The sequence below is a fragment of the Falco punctatus genome, assembly GCF_963210335.1.
Source record: "Falco punctatus genome assembly, chromosome: 1".
Taxonomy (NCBI): Eukaryota; Metazoa; Chordata; class Aves; order Falconiformes; family Falconidae; genus Falco; species Falco punctatus.
In genome coordinates this window covers 54,449,617-54,467,811 of record NC_137580.1, presented here as the reverse complement: position 1 = coordinate 54,467,811, position 18,195 = coordinate 54,449,617, and the positions used below count along the sequence as shown (strand labels likewise).

The window sequence follows — 18,195 nt, the reverse complement described above, 5'->3', positions numbered from 1 at the left end:
TATCATTTATAACATCCTCATGTAAAGACACCACATTACTTTTAGAACCTGGCATTCTTCCAGTTGCTGATTGTGTAAGCGCAAGTCACAATCGTGCTGCCTCTGCAAAAAACAAAGTTGGTATTGAATGATGAAGTTTTCTTTCAACAGAATATTATTTTCCCTTCATTTTCAGGTTTTCAATAGAATTTATTTTCTTTTTTAGGCTCTAATACTGCAAATCTGTATATGCATATATTATCTATACTTAAAAATATATATACATTTCTGTATCATCTTACACATAGTAGAGATTTATAATAGTTTTCTTACCTTATTTATTTTCACTAATGCAGATACAAAGACCTGTTACTTGTTTCAAAGAAGCCAGTGCTTTACCATAAATGTTCCTGAACAGACTATATGCAGAGATTTGATTCTCTGTGTCTAATAAGAAGCATTATTATTGCAGATAGAATAGTATCTCTTACTAAGAATTCTCCTTTAACAAAAAGACACTACAGAAATTTCAAAGCATCCATCATCTCTTCCAAAGAAGAACGATCTTGAAAAGAGTTGAAGTGAATTCCACATGCTTGTTCACTAAACTGCATTATCGACTCCTAAAAATGGATAAGAGAGATCACCTAAGTGTTAATATATTTAATGTATTACCTAAACAGCACAATTTTAAATGCAGGAAATCCTTTCTGACAGTCTCTGAAGATATTACCCAACTCTCCACAAGCCCACGTGTTTCTCAAATTTCCTTCACACTTTACATAAACAATAAAATAAAAATTTCCTTCCCAGAGGTGGAATAGGGAAGGCTTCAAGAAAAAAAAATAAAAAGCCCCAGTGTTAGTTGAATCAAAATATATGCTTAAGTTCCACATAAAACTTGCTTAAAGTACATCTAGCACAGTGCTTTGATTTACCCTACTTGCTCTGGTTGCAGTAATATGCACTTATGACAATGTTTGGAGGCTCAGAAGTCAGGTTAAATGTTCAGAAGAGGCCTAAGACAAGATAAATTTAATCGCAGAGTAAAGAATAAAGTAAAAAAAAATAAAAAAAGAGAGAGAGAACCAAAATAAAACAAACTAGTTTTCCTGTCTGGGGAAGAATAATACAAGAGAACTATGAGGAATTTAGCAGCTTTAGCACAGAAAGCTAGGCATGGTCTGGTGATGACAAAAATAGTTCTGAATACTTTAGGATTAACAACACCGAAAAGCAGAATTTGCTCTTTTCACCAGACTAAAAATCAAAACTACAAGGTGATACTCTGACCAAACAGAAAGGATCTTCTCTTTTGCTACACAATTTACTTCAGTACAACCATTCTCAAGCTTTTTCCCTGCCCGCCCCCACATTCCTCAGGATAAATTACATACCTCTTCTCCCCAGGTCAGACTTGCTCAGCTTTCTTTTTTCCGCTCCCCTTTCCTGCCCCCATCACACAAAACAAAGGAGGATGGCAGCATGCCGCGTTGGAGGGGAAAGGAGGAACACAAGCTGTTACTTCTCCAGCAGGCAGCCACCAAACGCCCCATGCTGAGCCAGCATTCAAACTCCCTCTCCGCAGCGCAGGTGACACTCAACCCACTCTTCCCCTCTCCAAGACTGGCACAGGTCCACCCAGCCCAGCATGCTTCAGAAACCTGACCAGTGTTGCTTCCTGAATTCTGGCACCTCATCTGGAGGAGGCCACATGTCATTCTCCTTTCCCAGGACTTGCTCCACAAAACTGACAGCCACTAACCCTGCAGAGGCAACTTTTTACTGTCTCCATATAGAGGTCCTGGGCCTCAGGCAAACAGCTTCTTCCAGCGGGAGTTAAGCTCCAGCATCCCTGGTGTTAGATGCAGCACTGATGGATCCATGGAGCAAATAAATTTTTTTTATGAAGCCCTACTGAAGCAGAACAAGCAGTACTATCAAAAAAAGCACTATTCTTCAACAGAATAAAGTATCAAATTACCTAAACCAAATTTAAACTCTTGTGCTTAGAAAGGAGAAAGAAAAATACCCAATAGTATAAAAATTCCTGACAGAATTTACAGGTAAGTTGACCAGAAGATATGTGTAAGACTTCACACAGAAAAAAGAACAGCATCTAAGGACCTGGAGCTCAAACCCCTTCTCCATCTGAGCACAAAGTACTCCTTTTTAGTGTATGTAGCAAGTGAACTAACATTTGTGCTGTCAGGACTTTCAAGACTTGAAGGGTTTCCAATTACTGTTTGCGACTTCTTTGCCAAAATCCTTTTTGCTGGCCCGCCAGACACACTGCTATTAAGATTATTTGATGAATATACTTTCCCAAAAGACAAATGACATCTTAATAAAGATGACGGTGCTCTGCCCTGTGCAGACACACTGCACAGTTGCAACACTGTAAATCACAGCTTTGATTAATATGAAGCTCAGCTGGGAAGAACTAGAGAAGAAAAGACCCTGCCTTTGTCTATGGAAGAAATGAGCTGAACCTCAAGCAGATTACTCAGCTGAGTGGCAAAAAAATCCTCAAGGTCCCAAGAGGCCATCATTCTCCTAAAAGAGAGAATGGCCTTTCAAAGTTCAGAAAATAAATTTCCACTCTTTAGACAAGAAAATCTTCGAATGAAACATGAATTTCTTGTTAGGAGGTTGCTGAAGAGAGATGAAGAAAGAATGTGAGCATAGAAAAAAAAAAAAAAAAAAACACAAACCCAAAGAGTTCTACAAACGCTAAATAAATCAAAATTAAAAAAAAAAAAATATCTGGTGTAGACCCAAATGCAGCATCTCTCCATAAAGTTTTAGCACGCCGATTCAATGTTAAAAATACATACACACCCTCACTGATCTGGCTGACTACAGGTACAACTGCCTCATCTACAAACCAGAAACTTGCTGTTGCAATAAAGCTTCCAAGTTCTGGCCAATATAATTCCACACTATTTTCCTCAAGCTTGATCAGATTTGCAAGTTAGAGTAGTAAGTAACAGGGTATGCAGAAGAAGGGAACTTAAAGTCACCTGTGATTAAAATTTAATGGACAGCTTCTGGACAGCTATTCTCCATGACACCTAGAGTTTCTGTTATGAACAGAAAGCACTTGTCTCAGGATAATATTGGTTGTGAAAGCACTGAAAACAGACAAGAAACATCTCCCCACTTCTGCTTCCAAGTCATAATCCACTAACCTGATGACAACAACCATGACAACTTGCTGTTAGCACAACAGTTCAACAAGTAATATCAGCACCATCACAAGGGAAAGGGGGTGCATCTTGTGTACCTTACCTCTGCAAAGGGATGTACAAATCTCTTTCCTGCAAACACCTGTATTATGGGTGGAGCTAGATTCCCATAACACAAGTTACTGTTACCCAAGCACAAACAATAGCAAAAGATAAGAAGATTGCAGGTTTCAAATAGCACAGTGGGAACTAGAGAGGAGGATGGGGAACTAGATCAGACTATAATGCTTTACAGCCAGGCAGTGCAAGGTAGGAGGCCTGGAGGCATTCACAACATCTTTTCCTGTCTTTTTTCCAAAGACTAAGTGGAGCTCTCAGCTGCTCTGGGAGGCTCTGTATGTGAAGCATTCAACACGTTTAAGAGCACCTGAAGAGATCATGGGTCAGTGAGAACAAAGACTTCACACTCATGCTCTGAGGAAGCTCTTGAACAGATCATGAGGTAACCTTTCCCTCACTCCCTGCACCATTTGGGGAAAAGTAACACGTCAGGTAACTGTCAGGCACCCTCACAGGACAAACAGAACTGTCTGAACACTAGTAGGTTTAAATATGTAAGAGAGTTTTAATCATTGCTTCCCAATACCAGAGATACGCTACTGTTTTAGCCAGTATGCTTGCCAGGAAGAAAAACTGGATTAATTTATTTGAATGTTCTCAGTTTCAAATGAAACTGACTGTAGACCATGTGGTCCTGCAATTAGGAACTAACAGCACTAGAAAAATATTGTATCTGTGGCACACAATATAGATCCATATGAAGAGCAAATACAAAATGTTTCCTGTTTATGTGTAACTTCACTTAAAGTGGAAGTTAACTAGCATATCATAAACACTCAGCTTGAATAATGGCTCTATGTTTGATTTAATGAACTCTGGTGAAGAGCGTTATAACATTTATTCTCTATACAGCATAGCAAACGATTTCCACACATAGACACACACACCCGTCGAAGTCACTAATTTGTCTGGTTTTATATCAATACATGTATTTTTTTCCTGTTTCTTCAGTTACCACCCTTCTTCAGTAGACTGTAGCATTTTACAATTCAGGAAAAGAGATAAACAATAAACAACCCCACAGCATTTGCGCTGTGCCAGGTGCGGCAGGCAGCCCGGCCGCCCGGTACTAATTCCCATTAACGGGAATCCATGAAAGGTGGCTCTGCGAGCACTGACTTCGCTCCTCGTACGCCAACAAGCAGTAAGTCCCTGACGGCCACGTGCTGTAGTTTTTACCTCATTAATTTTATGGCCGTACACGACTGTACCTGCTTTCTAACATCAACTGTGACCGTCTGACACCGAGCTTCAGTGGACGGCGAAGCATCTGCTGTCCCCAGCTTCAGCCACGGGAGGGACAGGCTGGCCAGCGAAAGTCGGCAGAAGTCCTCAGCCACAAGACCGCTCCCCTGCTCCGCGTGATTTATGAGCAGATTCACACGCACACAAAGATACCTCTCTGTGTAAACACCCAAAGGGCTTCTTGTAACACCGCGCTGAAAGGCCTTAAAAAACAAAACAGCCCCCGCAAAACCACACAGGCGCGGACGGGGCGGCTTCTAAACCCCTTCCCTCAGCAGCCGCCCACGGGCCGTTCCCTTCCCGCCGCCGTTTCTGCCGTCCGCGCCCCCGGGGGCCTGAGGGACCCGACGCCCTGAGGGGCGCGCCGGGGCCGCCCGGCCGCTGGAGCCCCGCTGCCGCGGCTACAGCCGCCCCCGCCCCAAGCCGGGCAAGGGAGCGGGACCCCCCCCGACCGCCCCCGCTACCCCTTACACGCCAGCCAGCGGCTCCCCACAGCCCGCCGAGCCGCGGCGCCGGGCTCGCCCCGCCCGCAGCCTCACCTGCCGGGCCGCGCCGGGGCTGCGGGCCGCTGGGTCCGGGAAGGGGCGCCGCTACCCTCCGTGCTTCGGCGGGGTCCCCCTGCCCCGGCCAGCAGCCTCCTCCGCGCCGGGGGCGGTGGTTCGGGCCGCAGCGAGCCTGCGGTGCGGGGTGGCGGCGCCAGGTCCCGCCGGGCCAGCGGGCGGGGCCGGAGGGGCCGGGGCTCGGTCTGCAAGGGCCAGGCGAGCCCGTCCCGCTCGGGCTTCACCGGGGCCGCCCGAGTAATTCAGAAGCCGCAACAAAATGCCAGGATCCGCCTTGGCAACCGCACGCAGGCGTGCTGGGTGCGAGGCGTGCGGGCCGGGGGCGGCCGTGGCCGGGCATTTGCGAAGATCCCTGCCTCGGCGGCGGCAGCGGCCACTCGCGTGTTCCTCTTCCGGCTTCTTTTGCTTTGGTTTGTTTAAAAAAAATAAAATAAAATATCCCCGAACAGCATTAATTTTTGCAAACTCCTTGACCGCTTTAAAAAATGCTGCTTACCTGCACTCGCATTTTTAACTGCATCGAAGCGCCACCAAGTTACAGGGCTGCAAATCCCACAAGTACAGGAATAAACCCAGATGAGGCGCTGGGACTTCATTCGCACTTGAAATTAGGGCGCTGTTACCATACCCCATGCTCTTGGAATGCTTTAGCTGTCTCATCCTTTGTCTAAACACATAACAGGATCAGGCTTTTAAGTTGTTTCCAGGCTTTTTTTTTTTTTTTTTTTAATTTCCTGAAAGTATTCCAATAATCAAGCAATAAATCAGCCATAACCTTGTTAGAAATCGACTTTTTCCCCATAAACTTTGTTTCTATTATGTCAGTGCTGCTATGGGCAATCTTTAAATTCCCCCAAATAAGGGAAAATCCCCTGTGATTCAGTTAAAATCTGTGATGACCTTTGGTGTGTCATCTCTCCCGCATGACCCTGCCTGGCACCTCACGGAGGCACCCACCACAGGTACGAGTGCTCTTACTTTAGAAGTTCAGACTGGCTTCTGCAGTAGCACGGCACAAAAGCGAAGTCACCGGGGGCTTTGCTCCAGCTTGGCTGTACATTGAGTAAAGCACAGTACAAAATCTTGGCACATCCGTGTTTTCACAAATGGTGAGGTCCCAGAGTTTTTTTGGGAGCAAGCTCTACTGAAGCACACCAGCCAGTTCTTGTTAGCACTGCTGAAAATTTGGATGTTAGCCAGATCCCGTTCTGGTATCAATGCTATCAGACAACTAAGCAAACCAACCTGCGACTATGCGACCGTCTGCATTGGGACTAGACTATCTGGAGAGTTAAAAACAGTCCTTGGTTTGCTGATGGTACAAAAAGACCTTTCTGGTTTGGATCTGCCACGTGCTGCAGCAACGCTACTGCAACTGCGGCAGTGGCTGTTAATTACAAAGCAAGCCAGGTAGACTGGGTAAACTTTGCACATAGCAGTTCAAACAAATCTTGAATCCTTCCTGATGAAGGGGAGGAATACGTGATTAATAGGTTGTGTGGATCAATAGGGCACGATACTAGCTAAAGTGTAGACGGAAAGGAGGGGTTTGTGTTGTTTATTTCATTTTGTCCAAATAGATATGGCAGCTTTTAATTTTTAAAGGACTCAACTGGAAATTACTGCCCAATGTCATTGTCATTTCTGTGTACTACTTTCACCTTCAAAGTGAAGGTATTATTTCACCTTCGGGTGAATATTATTTTGCTACTGAAGATCAGAGGGAAAAAAAATTCCCTTCTTACCAGGCTTTATGAATTCAGGTTCTTCCTGAAGTTGTATTTGGGTCTTGGCACTGAGAACCAGAAAGTAATGAGAGAAATCAGAGCCAGCAGATCAGTTGCAAACAGGCTTGAAGAGGAAGGTAATGGAACTCAAGTTGCTTTTTTAAAGGCAATAGGATTTCTTCTTGTATGAGAAGTAAAGGAATACGCATTTCCAGTATAAACTGGAGTATGTCTACATTCGTCAAACACATGCTTGTAAATTGAGGCACTAAATCATTCACAAATACCTGAATAGTTTAAATATTAAAATAATTTCATCAGGTTTATATGAACAGAAAGTTGAAAAAAGACTTGAGGAAGATGATTAGTTTTCCTGTTCAAATACCCCATGATTATGTGAAATCATTACAAATTTTCAGCTTAAATCATAATGAAACAGCGCATGGCTGAACCAGCCGAGGGATGCTGGTGGGGATTTAAAAATTCTCTTTTTCTGGTGATCTAAACTCCATATTCTAAAGCATTGCTCTGCTGGCTTGGGCAGAGAGAGATGTTTTAAAACTGCAGTCTTCAGTGTCCTGATTACCTGTGCATAAGAACTGGTTGGAGCAGTGCTGCTTCTGATAGTAGGGTCTTGAGCCAGATTTAAAGGAATGGGATGGGAAGTCTTCTGTTCCCACATTTGGATGTACACCATTTCTGAGTATTGAGCACCCAGTGAGGAGTGTGGCCGACTATTCTTTGCTCCAGGCGTGCGATTTAGGTTTCTCTGGAACTAAGAGAAAGCCTCTTTTGATGTAGTTTATTGACACTGCTAAACTCATATGTATCATGTAACTCTATGTACATATAGCACAAGTATTAATGGACCATCTTGCTTTACAAAATTAAATACTCTTTGAGCAAATGTGCTTCTTCTAACAGCTCATCACCTGGACTAGAAAATTTAAAAATGCACAATAAAAGAGTCAAGCAACATACTTTCTCCCCTGTGGCATATATGTATTAAAAGAAATCAAAATATGAATATAAAGGCAGTTTTGTTTTCTGGTACCAAGCCACTGTTGAATCAACTGAATGCACAGTACTGTTTCTGTAAACAGTTTTCAAGACAAGCATGGAAAGCGATGACAAGAATGTAACCTGTGCAAATGATTTCATTAAAAGCTGCTGTTTTGAAATGTCTTGCATCGGTGATTTTATTTTACATTTGTTAGAATGCAATATTAATGAATTTTATTTCTCTTAGTATGGATTATTCTCTCTTACCTTTGTTTGACTGTGTTAGAAGTTAAAAATAAGAGGCCACATGCACTGAAGCCACCTGAACATGGAGAAAGAGGAACAAATAGGTCAGGAGGTCTGTTTGCCCTCTTTTGCAGAAAACATCATTCCCCAGAAGCCCACTAAAGTGTTTTCTAAATTGTTATTAACATTTGAAAATAATTTGAAAAATTAAATAATATTGATCTGTAGGACTGTCCAGACTACAGTGTAGCAAACCCTCCTGCATGGTAATATTCACAGCTTTCTGTTGGCCTCCTGGCATTTTTCAGGTTGGGTGAGTGCAGGGACCTGCCAGAGGAAGCTGCCCGCCGAAATGATCCCTGCATAGAGCCTTTGGCCTATGCAGGATGGGGGAAGAGGCAAAGCCCAGCTACCACGGGGATATTTAGAGGGGTACTTACTGTAGCGTAACGATTTCAGGAAGAGAGTTTGGATGTAGCACGTTGGGAATAGACATTTGGGTTGTGGGGGTAGGAAAAATTTTTTTTACCCAGCTCTACATAACAGTAGGGGTGCATGAAATACGTGACTGATCGGTTGGTGTGTTAATGTAGTGGAGCTGATCCACATGTCAAATGTGGTATATGGATCTGTTTCATTCAAATAGAGTATTAGGAAGCCAATAGGCTTTTTTTTTTTTTTTTAATGTAAGCTAGTAGTTTAAACTATATATAGTACTACTCAAGGACTGGATATGGTAAAACCTGAACTTGGTGGCTCAGAGATGGTAAAGTGCATTGAGTTGATACTTTTATGGAACTGTCTATGATGGGAATGAGATCTTGCTTCTGAGTGGCAACTTTCAGTTCATCTGCCTATATTGGAAGCTTTCTTCTTCTTCTCCTTCCTCTTCTTCTTTCTCTCTTTCTTTTTTCTTCTTCTTTCTCTTTTTCTTCTTCTTCTTTACATTCCCTCTCCATGTACATAATTTCTCCACTCCCTTATCACATCTCATAGCTCCCTTCTCTTTCCAGGTTCTTGCTGGACAAAAAAAAAAAAAAAAAAAAAAAAAGAATTACATCAGAACTCCACTAATGATTTCCCTTCACACCTTCCTTTTCTATTTTCACCTATTATTCTCCCATGCAAAGACATTCTTTTTTATATTTTGAAATTACAACCCCCATATAATACATTATGCAAACACAAAAAAACCCAAAGTCTGCCTAAGTGGTCATGCCCACAAACATCTTACCTGCTGATATTGTCAGTGCTGATTTCTGAAATGCTGAATTTCTCAAAAAAATCATGAAACAACAACTATTTGATTTTTCATATGAAGTGGCAGGTACTGACAAGCTATATCAAAACCTAGGAGATCAGTTCGTGTTCATACCAGACAGGAGGTCAGTTCATCTTGATACAAGAGGAATTTTACCAGTGTGCTTAACTGCAAACGTTGCAAATATGCACCCGTGACATGGCCAAGCTGTACAGCGCTGTGTTAGTAGAACGTTATAGAACACTGCATTGTATAGTTTAGCTACTAAGTAGATAAGAACCTCTCCAAAACCAACACATTAGCCAAGCGTCCTGAAACACGGCCAGAAGAGAAGATCATAGAAAGGATAAGAAGAGGAGCAGGATGAAGCAGAGGATGGAGAAAAGACAAAGATATCCCAAAGGACCACCAGAGGAGCCCTAACCCATTAGGCCACACGTGTAGTAGAAGTGTAGATATGATAAGCAGTTCATGGAACTGTAATGAGTATGCTACCACTTTCTCAGAAATGTCATTAATATGTATAGATCGGCCATATAAAGATAAACAGCGAACAAAGTCAGGATGCACATTGGGGGGAGCTTATCCCCCATGCATCTGGCTCCGAAAATGAAGAATTCCTGCTTTCTAACGCTCCAACCCGGGTATTAGAGAGTTTTGTCTCTGAAATTCATCCAAGTCTTTCACATTGTTGAAGCTTTCAATACTCATTTCATCCATGGGAACTTGCGTTTGCTACCTTATGAAGTTCTTCATAATGAAAGATTAGTAAATTGTTTACTTAAAGTAAATAAGTCATTATCTACTAGGACACCATGTGTAACAGACATGTCTGTACTTAGCATCACATTGTTCTTGGTGGCTATGGAATCTGACCCTTTGTGGCGTTGTTCTGTTTTGATAGCTCTTTCAGACATACTACATTAGACATATGAGGAAGGGTGTCATTTTTTTTGGCCCAACACAGATTGCAAAATTAAAGTGTAAACAGATCTATTATATAGCAACTGAGAGCTGGTTACAGAACAAAGGCATCAACAGTTTTCTCCCTTTTAAATGCTCTGCGAGTAACTGGGGTTTCAGTCAAACTGAAAATAAGTTTTGTTGCAGTAATTTTCAGAAATTTGATGGTTCAAAGCTCATAGACACTGTAATACTTTGTTTGACTCAAAGATGTCTTTGGTTCACTTCTCCAACCATTTAACAAGTACCATGTGTTAAATTTAAAGCCTTTAGGGGCTATAGTGGGGAAAGACCTGCGAGATCTTACCTAAAATTCCTTTTATCTTTTATGTCATTCCTTCTTGTTGAAGTGTTACACTTATCATAAATTTCTGAAATATTCCTTGGTATCCTGGTTAGAGTCAGCTCTCCTACCTCAGAAGTAGAAGATCTATGTTCTAGAGCACGGTTGTTAAAGTTAGAAATTGAGCTGAATGCAGCATAATAACTTCAAACTTAAATGCCATTTAAACATACACAAACTGCTTCCTGGACTCTAATGTAAGCTAAGATCATAGGACTGAGGAAATAAAGGTGATAAAACAAATCATACTTCTTTGCTTTTCCAGTCTACTTGCAAATCCAGCCAAATACATAAGGGGTTCATTCAAAAAACAATTTTTGACATTTAGTTTTTCTAGATTATTTCATTTTTAAAGTTAATGTCCAAGTGAGTCCAAAAATTACTAACAGTTTCAGAATGATCAACTGTTCACTGGAAAGGTTGCCCAGATATATTCTTTACTCAACAACTGTGCTTTTATTTCATTTTCTCTTATAACAATTACAAGGAATCTTGGATTATGCTTTATAATAAGGGAAAAACAAGTCTGGTTTGACCTAGAACATTATAATTTTCCCCCATTTGCTCTTCTGACCATTGATTTTACAGCTTGGAGGACCATGACTGTAACTTAGAATAGCACCGAACAACTAACAGGAATTGGCTTGAGACTAACAAATACCCTGGTAGAAAACAGGAGGATAAACAAAACATTATTTTAGCAATTTGAAGTGTGAAGTACAAGGGAAAGCTGATAATGAGGTCTGAAGAAGAAATCTGGACATCAGACACTGGAAAAGTTGCAATTAATAAGATGGGCAAAGGCTTGGAAAAGGACTGGAGCAATATGAGCTGCTTCAGGAATAATAGTTACTCCTATTATTCCTAGAGGCTTTACTCCTATATGCTCCTAGAGACAGAGGAAACAGAGCCAAAGTTTAGTTAGCCAAACTATAAGAGGGTAGATTTAGGTTAGATATTAGGAAGAAATTTTTTATTGTGAGGGTTGTGGGACACCAGAACAAGTTGCCCAGAGCAGCTGTGGATGCGCCATCCCTGTCAGTGTTCAAGGCCAGGCTGGATGGGGCTTTGAGCAGCCAGGTCTAGTGGAAGGTGTCCCTGCCCATGGCAGAGGGGTTGGAAATAGACAGTCTTTAAGGTCCCTTCCAACACAAACCATTCTATGATTCTATGATGAAAGTTTCTAGCCAGAGGCTAGCAGAGAAGAAAGAACAGAGAAGAATAGTGGACCTTTCAGTCACACAGTAGCAAGGTAAAGTGGCTATCATTGCAGCCATAATTAACATTTTTGGCAGTCACAACCTTAACTTTCCAAGTCTTCAAATACTATGATCAAGATTTTTTGTGAAAACACACCAGTCATGGTATTAATAAAACATTCCTCTTCAGTTTCATTGGTTTATAAATTTTGTAAATGCTTTTCTAGTGTTTATTTACAGAGAAAAATGCAATGCTGAGTTACTTGCTTCTGATGGCTATGATCTTTAGCTAATACAGGAATCATTGCTGCTAACATTAAGGTTCAGTCGTGGCTTTCTATTCACAAATACTTTTCATAGACATTTCTGTCACAGGCAGAAATTCCTGTTGGCATACATGGACAATTATCAAAATAATATTGTTTAGCAAAGCTAAAGATTGACATATCCATAAAAAACCCTTTCCAGCTGTTCTTAAAAGAAATGTAGATACATTTATAATATTATTCCTTGAAGTTAAGAACAGGTGAACAATTCCAAGTACAAATCATCCCCTGTGTAATCTAATTACAGGTCAAATGTAACAATTTAACATACAAGTCACCTCAGTTGCCAATGTTTATAGTTTATCAAGAAAAACAAAAGTACTGCATACATTCCATAGAAACCATTTGTGCAAGATAATGTTGATTTATGTAAATGTTAACAAAATTGCAAAGATGTCTGCCAGGAAGATAAAGGAGATACAGTACAGGGAAGTAAAGCACAGCCAGATAATTCGACACCAAAAAGTGGTAGTTGTGCCGTTTGGCAAGGTGTAAGGGAGAACACACTTTCACCTCTCTGGGACAGCATGTTCAGATTTTAGTGACATAAACAACTAATTTTATATTCAACTTGTACAAAGGTAAGCATATCTATACAGAATGGAAAGCCCTGAAGCTATAAATGAACAGAAGCTCAAAAGATTTGTTCATGTCACCACAGTTGCAAATAAAATTATGACCTGCCTTGTTAGTACATTTTTTGCGGAGCATGCCTGAAGTGGTGCATAACACTTTGTCTGTTTTCCTCCTTTCTCCTATAACTTAGGTTCAGAGACAATCTGAATATCTAGGACAACTCGAACAGATGCGAAGAAGGGAGACCCTCTGCTCTTCTCCAGCACTCCAGCACAGGTAACACTAGATACCAGGGCACATTTAGGCTCCTGGGGCCACAGCAACCTTCCCTCTGACAACCTGCCTCAAGTGAACTAAATTTAAACACTCTTGCTGAGTTCAGTGATACAGGATCAGGCTTCATTGCCCCATGCCTCTGCCCAGGTAATATCCACCAGTGCTGACAGCTTTGAGATCCTTAGTTCATTATGCCAGTTTTCCCAAACAATTTTCATTCGATTCACAAGGAAATTGTAAGTATCCAGTTGCATGGGAGGACTGGTGTTGTGGGATTGTGCATGTTCCCTTCCTTACTCTGGCTTTCCACTTTACTAAGATGGCAGTTTTAGTAACAGAGACCACAGATCTGTGCATGCTAGTTCTACCTTACATCCCAATTTACTGCTCTCATGTCTCTCCTCTGATCTTGCCTCTTCTATAAGAGCCACATGTCAAGGCCAAGGTAATCTCTAAACAAGACATTGACACCTGTGTGTCTAAACCAAGCGAACACACAGGTGCTGCTAAAGTCCACAAGCACCCGCTTCACTGTGTTTTGTTTTATTTTAGCACAATATGGCCAAGAATTTTCCTGAGCTTGGTTAAATTTTCCTCCTTTTTCTGGAGGGGAATTCCAGTTTCCAAATTCCTTCCACCTGGAACTGAAGCTCTGGCCCCTTACTTATAAAACTGACAGTATCTCTCTGCCAGATCAAACAGTTCTTATATCGCTGCCTGTTTGTACAGGGTACCCATGCCTGATGTCGGGGTGATTTAGCAGACAAGCCTTGCATTCCAGTGGTCTTTTCCTGTGACTCACTCGCATCTAACAGCATAATTTTCAGCCCAGGCTGTGTTCACATGTCTCTTAAAAGTTTGTAATACATATTAGACAGTGTTATAAAAAAAACCCTGTAAAGCTTAAAAAGATGGAGATTCATGCTTCCAGGGCTCAAACCCTGAATAACCTAGGCACATATTGTAAGAAATCCTATTACAGTCCAGTAGATTTTACCGCATCAGACTGTTAACTGTAAACTAAGGCAGAAAATTAGCACCTTTGTCATGATTCTCCTGCTTGCTTTGCCTACGGGAAATTATTCATCTAAGAGCTAAGTCTCAATTGAATGTCAACATGATGACTTTGCAGTTTAAGATACGCCTGTTTGTTACAGGACACTTTTCTGATCAAGAGCATTCGTCACAGTGCCCATACATATTTTTTTCTGCTGATGAAGCTGAGTCCTGTTTCAGAAATCTCTGGCCACTGCTCTGCAGATAAGAATATTGTAGCGGAAGCCATGAGTCTAACTCTCCTTGGAATGCTGCCAAGCATTTTAAGTCTCAAAATGAACTTAACTTAGCCCTATTCACAAGATCAATCAGTTCCCTCTCAAATATATTTTACATGAAACAGAATCGTGAAAAGTGTTTCTTAAGCAATGGAATTTCAACACAGCTATTGTGACAGTGTGTATGCACCACCAAATTGTTGGCTGGGGGTGATTTTGCTTGGTCTATTATGCAGTCATAGGAATAAGAAACACACTGGGCTTCTGTTTATCGCTTTTTACCATTTGCAACTCACTTGATAAGTGCCCTTGCATGGAATTGTCCATTTTTCCATTCTGAATACTTTGTCACAATTTTCCAGCAATAACAACGAAATAGTCTGTTAATGACATGAATTGGCAAGTTTTTTAGTATGACCATTGTGTTCTCACCAATACCTGGCAAACAGAGAAAATGCAAAGCCACATTCTTTGTCCTGGCAAGTCACAGTTGTACTTTCATATTCTTGAACAAACAGAAATAAAACAGTTCTCCCAACCAGAGATTAAAAGAATTTAATTCACTCAACAAACAGGGGTAAGATAAGAGTATTTATCAAAGCTAGGAGGATAAAGAGGAGGCATACTGGTTTTGGATCGCAGTTTGTGCTCCAGTCTTTTGCTGGAGTTAAATGGTGCTCAGGACATAACCTGAAATTAGAAGCAGGTTGTCGTTGGGCACTCTCTGACACATCTCAGATTAGTGGCTTTTTTTAGACCTATTGTCCAAAAAACAGGTAACCTGCATACCCCGATGACTTTCAAACTTGGGCTTTTGTTGTGTAGTAGGACAGATACTGCTAAGGCTTGGAGCCTGTCCTCACAGTGCCTATCCTTTCCTCTCTTTGTATTCCCCACTGTAAGCCCAGTTTCTTTCAGGCAGCGAAGAACAGCAACGACCTGATCTAAAGTCTGGCATTTCCCTAGTGTGTATACTGCAGTGTTTAAGTGCTCTGTAAATGGGGCAGGCTTTAGAAAACACAGCTTTCCAACTGATTTCATGCATCTAATAACATCCTCTTAGGCAAGGAACAGTGCTTGTGCTTCATGTAAGCAATCATATTGTCAAAGTAGACAGAGACATACGAGCTGCAAGCTCAGAAAACCAGTTTTACAAGCTGCTAATACGTTTTGGTTCTTTCCATGCAGGCCAAAGGCATCAATTCAATATTGGGATGGCCAACATTGAGTGAAAAAGAGAATTTTCTTCTCTCTCATTTTAGTATAAAAGGATTTATGCAGTTCTCACAGTTCTCTTTGAGGACTGGCCAGAGTATATATTGCATTTGACTTCGTGGCTTTTTTTTTGTTTTTTGACTACTCAGTGGATGTTAGTGATGATGTTGCATTTTCTGAGTGGCTAAATTTGTTAACATTAATAGCTAGAGCTGTCGAAGGCCGTTGCGCCCTACTGTGATCATTTGGCTCTCTGAACAAAACTTTCCTGAACAGAAATAGCACTGTGCTCATCGGTCTTAAATCAAAACAGTCATCAGGCTTCCATTTAAAATTTCACTAATTCTGCATTTGTATGCTGGTCTGGTTCAAGCCAAAGAACACTCTATGCATTAGCATTTCACAACTCAGTAATCAATCTCAAACGTTATGTGTTCCTGTAGAGACTGTTGAAATTAGATGTGATGCTTTTCATAGGAGAAAAAACAGTTCTATTCAAAATAACGTAAGGAAACTAACAGGAAAATACTAAGAAAAAAGTGAGAAAATTAAATATTGAGAGTATTTTCGTATTTATCATCATTGCCTTTTCCCAAAGCTTTACATCTACTAAATTCTTCGTGAAGCACTCATTCTGTTATGCTAGCAAAGGATATCATATCATTAACCGTAAAATGACATAGAAGGTTGTAGCAGCTCTATTCTTTCAGTTGTTAAAAACTTTAGTGATATGATTAATCATCATGGAAAGACTGCAGGGCCCTGAGTTTTCATCTTGTTACATAGAAGAATGAAACACTGTTTGATATCAATGTAGTTATTGGCAATTTAGAGGTTTTGTTCTTCCTGACAGCAGTTTTATACGTGCCTCTAAATTTCACTTGATCTGTAGAAGTATCAATGAAAGGAAAATAAATTGATGCAAGCCTAAGCATCTTTATTTCTGAAACACAATCTCAAATAGGTTTGTATTTAAGTTACAGAATCAGTCCTCAATTATTTAATCTTTCTTTTCTAATTTATTAAATCCCTGGCTTGTTCATTCAGATCAATTCCCCTTGGTTTCAGCAATGTATTATTGATAATAGCAAGCCCTGGACAGGAAAAATACTACATTAGCTCACCCAGTTTGAATTAAACGTGTCCTTGTCAAATGCAATTGCATCTTTTCTTAATTTACTTATTCAGGTGACTGGCAGTTAGGAAAACTAATAAAGGTTGCTAGAACAAATGAAAAGCATTTTACTTTTGCCTGGGGATATTCACCCAGAAGCTTCATGCCCCTTAATTAGTGAAATTTTCGACTTGAGGTATACCAGTGAAAATGAGAAGTAATTACAGTGATGTTAATTTCAGTGATGTTCCAATGAGGTGCCTGAACATTACCTTCTGAATAGGCATCATGTTACTCCTAAGAAACCTTCCAGATTTAGTCTCTCAAGTTTATATTTCACGTTCACAGCATGAAGTCCAACAACACTTCCAGAACTTATGCAAAAATCTCATATTTCTTTCACAGATTTCAGCTCTGATGCTTGGCTGTTTCTGCTCAGCAATAACCCCTGATGATGTGAAAGCCCCCAGGATGTGTGGGGAGGACAGCTGTGGGGGGTAGGGGGCTAGCTACCCTAGTTGTAGGGTAGGATCTAAAAGATTTCTAGTAGTGAGTTGTGTTATAATTACACTACAGCCAAGAGAGCAGTTAATGGTAGTTAAAACCTGATCTGATTCTGGTGCTGAATTTCCTCTGTTTCTCTCTTCCTCGCAGAGTTCAGACTCTTTAAACTTACCTTGCAGATCTCAAGTCACAGTTGCATCCTGATATCTGAATTAAAGCATTTGTAAATGGGAATATAGTGCCTGCTATTTCTTAGCATAAAAAGAAAAGAGGAAAAATAATGTTCCCAAGCTGAACTTTACCAGAATAATACAGGTTTGGGGTTTTTATTAAACATTACAATAAAATTCTGTAACATAACACTAGATTTGCCACACAAAAGATGTATATAAATTCAATAGATGACGTGGTCAATTTGGCAACATTTCATCAGACATCTTAGTTATCTGATTGCATTAATGCTACATATCCAAATTCTCCTTGTTCTGTTTCTGTATCCCTCCCTGTTGGAATCCAAGCCCTGGAGTCAAATAAGAATATTTCCCCTACTCTTTGAAAGTCTTGGATCAAAGGAATGAGTGACAGCTCTGATCTCTGAGAATATAAAAGCACACGCTTTAGTAAGATCTTACTTACTGTTAAGAAATCATAGCTGGAAGTACAGCACATGGTTAAAGCAAAGTTAGGGCCAACCCGTGCAGTCCAGAGCTCAAACTTCATCTGCAACTGAATTAATGGAATTCCTGGTGTTAGTGTTCAGTAAAACCCACACTGAAAATTGCAAATCCAGCTTTTTCACATTTGGACATAATGCTTAAATATCATAAAAATCATTAAGCTTCTTTCTAACTAAGCTTAATTTAATTAGAGCCTCTCCAAGCCCCACACGCCGATCTACTTTTTTTCCTGGGTTTCTGATCCATTGCCATCGCTTCAATTGCTATGAAAAAATATCAGCTGGAATGAAATGGAACAGCATCATCAGCTGGTTCAGAACACTCCTCTGGCATTAAAGAGCCTGCTGAGTAGCTAAGTGCTTGGTATTAACTAGTTCAATCGTACTTTATTATGTTTGTA

General features: G+C 40.7%; 1 protein-coding gene across 1 annotated transcript in view; it reads right to left on the bottom strand.

Moving 5' to 3' along the window:
* The window catches only part of NSUN7 (NOP2/Sun RNA methyltransferase family member 7), a 37,469-nt gene extending 19,275 nt beyond the window's left edge, over window positions 1–18,194 (bottom strand). Inside the window, 1 exon segment of the mRNA XM_080378991.1 lies at window positions 2–18,194. Within this exon segment, the coding sequence (XP_080235117.1) occupies window positions 2–55 (54 nt within the window). The 5' untranslated portion in view covers window positions 56–18,194.
* Between the last annotated feature and the right edge of the window lies 1 nt (window position 18,195).